This window comes from Lytechinus variegatus, chromosome 6 (assembly GCF_018143015.1).
Source record: "Lytechinus variegatus isolate NC3 chromosome 6, Lvar_3.0, whole genome shotgun sequence".
Taxonomy (NCBI): Eukaryota; Metazoa; Echinodermata; class Echinoidea; order Temnopleuroida; family Toxopneustidae; genus Lytechinus; species Lytechinus variegatus.
In genome coordinates, this window is record NC_054745.1 from 285,174 (window position 1) to 295,079 (window position 9,906).

Below are 9,906 nucleotides of genomic sequence, written 5' to 3' on the forward strand. Positions count from 1 at the left end.
TAATGCATTGACAGATTAAACATTGATTTTGGTTCAAAATAATGTGAAAATATGGAATACCATGGACAAAATACTTTAAATTGATATTTATGAAATCATAAAAAGGGTAAATTCAGGTTAGCACCACCCGGTGACAATGGCACAATCTACATGTATAGGCGTATATTGAATTCTCTTGACCCGTATTGTATGAAATCATTAGTTATACTTATGAATAGGCCTGGGAGTAAACATCGATTGATTGAATGATTCAATTGGTTTTTTTTTTCAGGATATAACCAAATGGTAACAATGACATTCGTCCCAGGCCTATATCTGATGCTTAAATATCACTTTGAAAGGTGAATGAAAAGAGCTCATCAGTCATTTTAGAATTAAAATTATGATTCATATTTGCCTCTGGTGACAATTGGTTTCACATCATAATAATATTCAAAGAATTAAAAATGAAATAGGTTCATACATATCACAGCTCTGAAACAAACCATTATAGGATATGACCACGTCATGGAGATCAATTAGATGGTTGTGGATTGCCATTGAACAGATCCTGACTGTAATTGTTGCAGAGTCACATGCATGCATCAAAATATTCGTCTGAGGAAGACTCAGAAGTAGCTTCAATTTCGTCTGAGGAAGACTCAAAAGAAGTTTCCATTTCGCTATAAAATATTTAGAAAAGGAGACAAAATATAGGTTTATTTGATAGATTATTAGCCCTGAATACTTCAAGGGGATGGTCCAGGCTAGAGATATTTATATTGCAATGAATAGAGTAAATTTGATCAAAATCGGATAACAAAGAACTTATAAAAAGTTATTAAATTTTAAAGATTTGCATCATTCCTGTGAAACAGTTTAAGGCATCTGATTAAGTGTATTAGTTATTTATTGGCGCATCTTACATGTATTTCATCATAATGGAGACACATCATTTACACATGTATGACAAAAGAATTAAACTATCATGATTTCATGTGATAACATAAAAAAAGAAAAGTGGGATGTTACATCATCAGCCCACCTAATGTATATTCATAGCGATGTACATGTAACTGTTTTCACAAAATATTGATAAACTTTAGAATTCAATAACCTTAATATAACCTGTTATTATTTGTTATCCAATTTTGATGAAATTTTCAGAATTTTGCTTTGTTAATTTTACTTTGTTTATTCAGAAAAATATTTTCAGCGCGGACTATCCCTTTAACATATACATTACGATTGTAAGAGTCGATTCATGAACAATTTATTGTATTCCTCAAACATTAAATTAGTGTTGTACAAATCTGTTAATGACCAATAGGTGTAATTATTGTATTCCTCAAACATATCAAATTAGTAAAGTAAATAATAATAATCCACTTTTAAATGTCGCTCATCAGAACAACGTGTCTAAGCGCTCTACAGATATTACCGTTTCATGGCCAGTTTGAATATATTTATTGTATTCCTCGTACGGGTATATAAATTAGCCTTGGAAAAAGCTGTGTCATTACCAATTTTATTCCTCATACATATAAATTATCAAATCCCTTGCTTGAGATCGTTACATTGAGAGTTTACAAAAGGAGAAGACGTATAATTTTACTAAGAAAAACGTTTGCCATGAAATAGTTCATTTTCCTTGTCAATGTCATGCATAGTCCATTTTCCCCCTAGGAAAGTTATCAACTTTTTTCTTTATTGTTTTACATATGATGAGGAATGATACAGCTGGAAGGGATGTATACAACATATATACAAAGACTCATTCTCTGAACAGGCTAAATCTATTCAAATTCAGAAATATCAATAGTACCACTTTCCCTTAAAGCCCCCTCACACCTGACCGAATTTAGGCAGACGAATGGGAAAAATGCCTGAAATGCACGCGAACTTAACAAAATCAAATAAATTTACTTCAAATCATGTGATCAGTAACTATTGTCAAATTTTATCAACGAATGGTTAGCGAAGGATAAATATGACATGTGAAGGATATCGATTTTTCGGTTCACCTCTTTGAGTAAATGGCAGCCGAAGGCAAGCGACGGGTTTATATATTATAACCCAATAAGACGAACGAACAGTGAGCAATGTTTTGATATGGCGTGCGATTGGAAACGAAGACGAGCAATCTTGTACGTTTGTGTCATTGTGTTGCTTCGTTAAGGCTTCTTCGAGATCAGTCCACTTTGGCAAAAGCGCGATGAGGGACTATGCGCGACTATAACAAACGAACGATCAACATGATATTACTACAGACTAGATGCGAATTCAAACAGATGACCAACAATTCATCGGGAAATTTTAAATATGTTCAAAATTCTGTGCAAATCTGAATAATTGCAGCTGTTAGATCAGAAGGTGTACGAACCCAAACACGAAGGGTAAATATGATTTACTACCAGTTACCATTGAAAGAGATTTCTTAAAAAATGCCCTTCGCCAGCCATCGCAAGGCATATTCAGTGTGAGGGGGTCTTTAGGCCGATGGCCATCGGGGGAAGGGTACTAATGATGTTCATTCAATGTGAATAGTTTAAGCCAAATCTTTGACCATCATTGTATAATTTGTATAGTATTGTACAAAGCAGTTTCACAACCAATTTAGGTACAAATACTGTATTCTACATACATATATTAGTATTGCACAAAAAGCTGTTTTAGATTTAAATACAACTATTGTGTTCCTTGTACATTTAAACTAGTATCTTAAAAAGCTGTTTTATGAACAATTTAGGTACAACTATTGCATTCCTCATTTGAACTTAGTATTGTAAAAAAGCTGTTCAAGACCTTTTCAAGTACATTTATTGTATACTTTATATGAATCAATTACTATTGGATGATACAAGTTTCATCATAAAATAAAAATAATGTAGGATTTGTATAGCGCACGTATCCACCTTGCTAGGTGCTTATGGCACTCCTATATTACCCTGGCTATAAAGCTAGTCTACCAATTATGGTGCGCACAGCTTTTTGATGCATTTCTTCCTGCCAGTACCCATTTACCTCACCTGGGTCGAGTGCAGCACAGTGTGGATACATTTCTTGCTGAAGGAAAACACGCCATGGCTAGGATGCGAACCCACGACCCAGTTTGAAAGGCGAGAGTCAGAACCACTAGACCACAACGCGATCAGTTTAAGTACAATCATTATGTTCCTCATAATTATAAATTAGTACTGTAAATAGTTATTTCATTTACATGACCAGTGTAGGTAAAATTATCGTATGCCTGGAGCATATTTCTACAAAAGCCATTTCATGACCATATAGGTACAATTATTTTATTTGTCATACATTATAGCCCACTGTAATGATCAAATTAATGAGCAGTATAAGAACTGTTTATACATTGATCATATGTAGGTTGTATATCGGCCTGAGTGAAGAGGTCACCTTTAGCTTACTAAGTTTATTAGTTCACCTACCGTATCCTGTCACTGACTGCTTGTAGGAATGATTGACGATCCTTCTGAGGCTTTTCATTGAACATGAAATTTCCTTTGCTGATCTGAGGGAAAGAACCCTGAAAGAATAGAAGCATCATTGGAAATAGTAATTCACTAAATCATTTCTTTATTCTCATTTTCTATGCAGAGAATATACCTTTCTTTATTTTATTCTTATTATATCCAAGTCATATGAGGCGTGGATCCAGAGTTGGACTTTTACTGGGGGCTGATTAATGCAAGCAAAGGTTGCCAACACTTACAGAGAGTGTGAAGCGTGCTTCCAAGGGGGGGAGGATGCAGGGAGGGGGGAGTTTCCCCATGTGCGGAGCACAAAGTTTTTGATCTCTCCTCAAATTAAAATTAACAGAAGATGTCTCTTGCGTCTCTAGAAGAAAATTCAACCGACGCAAATTTTTAAATAGTGATGAGAAAGAGAACAGGAGGAAGATCTGAGGACAAAGAGAAAAGAGAGAGAGAGAAAAACAATGCAACATAAATATAGTGTTTAACACAATAAAATTACTCAATATGATTATCTTGTGTTTTGTATCCTTTTTACACTGTTATATATCCTCTTAAATTTCTCGATTGTTATTGTCTAAAAATTGACCATCTGAAATTCATGGAAAACCATATCAAAGGACTTCAATATTTCCTTGCATTATTTTGAGTTTTCAACACAAATAACCTTTGCTTACATTGTACATGTAGAAAACAAATACAATTTACATGTATACCTTATGACCTACTTTCAAGAACTGAACTTGCCACAACACTTTACATCTTTTATCATTAAAAGAACTGACCTTCTGTGTTATTTGACACACATTATTTTTACTGTATCAATCATTTTCTTGCTTTAATACTCCAATATTCTGATGGAATTAAATGTTCAGCTTTTGTAAGTTATAATCATTTTGAAATTGTTTCCAACATTTAGCAATTCCATAAAAATTGAACTTTTTGTTTCTCAATAAATTCAACATACCAATGCTTCTACATGGATTTTGCCTGATGCTAATTCACAAATGGAGGGGGTATCCACTCGTCAATGAAGTGCCCCCCCCCCCCCGTTCTCATCATTTCATCAAACAGGATACATGTAATTTATATATTTTCTTTTCTTAGCAGAAGTATCCGATTTGCATAACAATGCTTGCGTGAGGAGTGTCTGAATTCCTAAACCATTCGGAATTCACTGACCGAGTTCGACACAGCGCAGTACGGACGTCTTATTATCTACGTGTTAAGTCTATAGGCCTTGTCGTTTTACTCTACGAATGGATTCGATGTTATATTTTTAAAATAATGTCGAATCAAGAGGCAGGTTCCGAAAATTCTGCTCAACAATCTGGAGTTCTTTCGCCTTCTTTTGTAAGCAATGCAATAAAGGAGGCATTTGGCTCGTTTAAAGAATATTTTGACTCTTCCATTGCCCAGGTCAAGGAAGAGAATGAGAAAAAGCTTTCTGCTGCTTCTACGGAGCTTCAACAACTTAAAAGGGCTTCTGAGTTGTCTTTCAGATTTAAAGGTAATAAAGTCCAATACGAATTCAATTCGAACCTTCAGGAGAAGTTGGAGAAGGGAGTTGCCCTACTAGAGGAAGGCAAGCAAGTTACAGCCCTTGCTTTGCTGAAGGAAGGTATCGCAGATATTACAAAAAGGAAGAAGCATATCAGAATAGCCGATAAGTCTGAAGCAGGTTAGTGGGATAAATATAAGCCTTCTAAGCTGGGCCTATTGCTCGTGTGAATTTTATGAACGGTTGTGCGTATGTTTTCTTTCTTAATTGAAGCTATGCGTTTTTCGTTGGAATTACTTCATTACTTCATTATAAGACATTAATCAAGTTAATAATAAAGATGTAGTAATCACATTCATCTTTTAGGTTGGTCTGCAGTAGATGAGTACTTGAGTGACGAACTAGCAAGCGACTCCGAAGATGAAAAGAGAATTAGGCAAGCTCAGGCTCGTGCAGCCAGAAAACGTAAGGCATCCCGTTCAACGAACAAGGGTAAATCAGCCAAGAATGTTGGAAGTTCTCAATGTCCTTCTACATCTACTACTTCTGACAACTTTTTTCGTGGCTTTGGGTCAAGAAATCGATTTCCGCTTGGGAGTGGCACCAACCCATCTACAAGCAGTTGGCGTGGGTATGCAAGTGGCCCCAGACCCACCGATTACTGTTTTGCCTGTGGTAAACAAGGGCATTGGAGGAGAGGTTGCCCAGGTGGCAGGAACCAAGGTTCATCCTTCAGAGATGGCCAACAGAGTTAAGGGATCCCTTGATCATAATCAAACTGAACAAGGTAAATCTCAGTTTTTGTTGTATACTCGATGAAGTATGGTGCATGAAAATGATCAAACAGTGTATCAAGGGATGTATATTTCAAGTAAAATTCTATGTTGAGGAAGAAGTATTTATGTAAAGAAAATATATGTTCTTTTGGTTAATTCCAGCTTTAATAACGAATGAACCTCAACAGGGAGATGTAACAGCCCAATCAAACCGGAATATATTGAATACTCCTGGTCCGTCTACTGCGGGTCCTCAATTAATTCACACAGAAACAGAGTCTCGTTGGGGTTGCGGCGAAACCGTGACATCTAGTAACGTCAGTGCTACTTCGACAGGATATTCCGGGTATGAGGAAGATTTTTATTTGAGAAATTATTATGAGTATGAACAAGGAAATTCAGAACCTTTGGTTAAAGGTAGATTGAAGGCATCCGTAAAATTTTGGAAATCAATTGATGCACCTCAATTTGTTATAGATGTCATTGAGCAAGGTTACAAGTTACCTTTTTTACATACACCCCCTAAAACAACAAGTGGAATGCCTCTGGCCGTCTCACCTGCATCACGCGGTTCAATATAGCAGCAGTGCTGACTTTGAATACTACTCTAACTCGCACAAGATGTTCAGTGATACATGGTTACTCTTATGTCCACTTTTTATGAACGAGACCAATAAACTTACAGAGATATGATGGTTATTCAACAAAAAACCCCAACATGGCCAAAGTTCATTGACCATACATGACCTTTGACCTTGATCATGTGACCTGAAACTCGCACAGGATGTTCAGTGATACTTGATTACTCTTATGTACAAGTTTCATGAATAAAATCCATTAACTTTCATAGTTTTGATGGTAATTCAACAGATAAACCCAATTCGGCCAAAGTTCATTGAACTTTGACCTTGGTCATGTGACCTGAAACGCGCACAGGATGTTCAGTGATATTTGATTACTCATATGTCCAAGTTTAATGAACTAGACTAATAAACTTTCAAAGTTATGATGGTAATTCAACAGATACCCCCGATTCGGCCAAAGTTCATTGACCCTAAATGACCTTTGACCTTAATCATGAGACCTGAAACTTGCACAAAATATTCAGTGATGCTTGATTACTATTATGTCCAAGTTTCATGAATCATATCCATAAACTTTCAAAATTATGATGGGAATTCAACAGATATCCCCAATTCGGCCAAAGTTCATTGACCCTAAATGACCTTTGACCTTGGTCATGTGACGTGAAACTCATGCAGGATATTCAGTGATACTTGATTAACCTTATGTCCAAGTTTCATGAACTAGGTCCATATATTTTCCAAGTTATGATGACATTTCAAAAACTTAACCTCAGGTTAAGATTTCGATGTTGATTCCTCCAACATGGTCTAAGTTCATTGACCCTAAATGACCTTTGACCTTGGTCATGTGACATGAAACTTTAATAGGATGTTCAGTAATACTTGATTAACCTTATGGCCAAGTTTCATGAACTAGGTCCATATACTTTCTAAGTTATGATGTCATTTCAAAAACTTAACCTCAGGTTAAGATTTGATGTTGACGCCGCCGCCGCCGCCGCCGTCGCCGCCGCCGCCGTCGGAAAAGCGGCGCCTATAGTCTCACTCTGCTTCGCAGGTGAGACAAAAATGAAAAATAATAAGTCGGCATTGAATTATCCAGAATTCGTTTCTGAAGCCATTAACGATTTACTTAAAAAGGGTTTGATTGTTGAATTCGCTAGTGCACCTTTTGTCGTTAATCCCCTTTCAGTTTCAATTCAGAGCTCAGGTAAAAAGAGGCTGATTCTTGATTTACGTTATGTCAACGAACACTTGTGGAAGGACAAAATTAAGTTTGAAGATTGGAATGTAGCATTGTCTTATTTCAAAAAAGGAGATTTTATGTTTTCCTTTGACCTGAAGTCAGGTTATCATCACTATGAGATCTTTCAAGAACATAAAAAATTCTTAGGCTTTAGTTGGGATTTCGGAAGTGGCACTAGGTTTTTCTCATTTCAGGTTTTGCCATTTGGATTGGCAACTGCTCCTTATGTTTTCACTAAATGCCTCAAGCCTATTGTTAATCATTGGCGTAGAAATGGTATTTTCATTGTTTTGTATTTAGATGATGGATGGGGTCGTGCACCTTCATTTGATTCATGTGATACTATGGCCAAGACAGTGATATTTTCGATTGCTACCGCGCTTCGCGCGGGAGGGGGGATACCCCCCTCCCGAACCCTCCCCCCGTGCGTGCTTCGCACGCACCGAGGCCGCTGCGCGGCTTTCGTCGCTTCGCGTCGACAAGCGTCAGAGTGAACCTGGCGAGAACGTTGCGTCTACAAGAGTTATAACATTTTTTCCAGACCGGACCATGCATGAACTTTCAAAAAGAGATATTTTAGGCAAGTTTTGGCCTTATCGTCATCCAAGTCACTGGGGACAAACTTGAGACACACCTCAAATATCAGCAATCTTTCAATAGAATCCACGGTTGGAAGATTTTCAAAAGAAATTCATTGTTCGCGATGCGAAACTGTGCGAAGCTTCTCACTGAGCGGGGACTTCCTTCCACCACACGTTTTCCCATTGACACAAAAACAACTGACTCGGACACTTTTTCAAACGACAAAAATAGTCTTTTTCTTTTCTCTCCTGTGGCGGTATATTCTTCCTAGTTGATGAAGCAATGAAAAAAACAATTAATAAGACAAAATTAATCACACTAAAAACACTATTTAACTGTCTAAATACTCCTCGTGATCGGAGTCCCCTTCCCGTGTCAAGTTCGTCCAATCTCCCATAGGAGGGGACTTGGATAACGAGGAGTAGTATTAGTCGTTATCCAAGTCCCCTCCTATGGGAAATTGGACGAACTTAACACGGGAAGGGGACTCGGATCACGAGGAGTATTTAGACAGTTAAATAGTGTTTTTAATGTGATTTTCATTGATTTTAATGATTCTTATAATCGAAAATATTCATTAATCATGTCTATTAAACTGTCTAAAAGTGGCAGAGTGGTTTTGAAGAGGAGGGAAATGAGGGGTAGATGAATATCAACAGGTTAATTGCCGTTTTGTATTTTTAGGAGAGGGGACTTGGATCACGAGTAATAGTACTCCTCGTTATCCAAGTCCCCTCCTATGGGAAATTGGACGAACTCAACACGGGAAGGGGACTCGGATCACGAGGAGTATTTAGACAGTTAAATAGTGTTTTTTAAGTGATTTTCATTGATTTTAATGATTCTTATTATCGAAAATATTCATTAATCATGTCTATGAAACTGTCTAAAAGTGGCAGAGTGGTTTTGAAGAGGAGGGAAATGAGGGGTAGATGAATATCAACGGGTTAATTGCCGTTTTGTATTTTTAGGAGAGGGGACTTGGATCACGAGTAATAGTACTCCTCGTTATCCAAGTCCCCTCCTATGGGAAATTGGACGAACTTAACACGGGAAGGGGACTCGGATCACGAGGAGTATTTAGACAGTTAAATAGTGTTTTTAATGTGATTTTCATTGATTTTAATGATTCTTATTATCGAAAATATTCATTAATCATGTCTATGAAACTGTCTAAAAGTGGCAGAGTGGTTTTGAAGAGGGAAATGAGGGGTAGATGAATATCAACGGGTTAATTGCCGTTTTGTATTTTTAGGAGAGGGGACTTGGATCACGAGTAATAGTACTCCTCGTTATCCAAGTCCCCTCCTATGGGAAATTGGACGAACTTAACACGGGAAGGGGACTCGGATCACGAGGAGTATTTAGACAGTTAAATAGTGTTTTTAATGTGATTTTCATTGATTTTAATGATTGTTATTATCGAAAATACTCATTAATCATGTCTATTAAACTGTCTAAAAGTGGCAGAGTGGTTTTGAAGAGGAGGGAAATGAGGGGTAGATGAATATCAACGGGTTAATTGCCGTTTTGTATTTTTAGGAGAGGGGACTTGGATCACGAGGAGTATTTAGACAGTTAAATAGTGTTTTTAATGTGATTTTCATTGATTTTAATGATTCTTATTATCGAAAATATTTATTAATCATCTCTAGGAAACTGTCTAAAAGTGGCAGAGTGGTTTTGAAGAGGAGGGAAATGAGGGGTAGATGAATATCAACGGGTTAATTGCCGTTTTGTATTT

General features: G+C 36.9%; 1 protein-coding gene across 1 annotated transcript; it reads left to right on the top strand.

The window, feature by feature from the left end:
• Positions 1-3,529: 3,529 nt before the first annotated feature.
• Positions 3,530-7,548, top strand: LOC121416719. Its single transcript, XM_041610179.1, has 3 exons — positions 3,530-5,758; positions 5,910-6,281; positions 7,538-7,548. The coding sequence occupies exons 1-3, from the start codon at positions 5,392-5,394 to the stop codon at positions 7,546-7,548; spliced, it is 750 nt and encodes a 249-aa protein (XP_041466113.1). The 5' UTR covers positions 3,530-5,391.
• Positions 7,549-9,906: the final 2,358 nt, after the last annotated feature.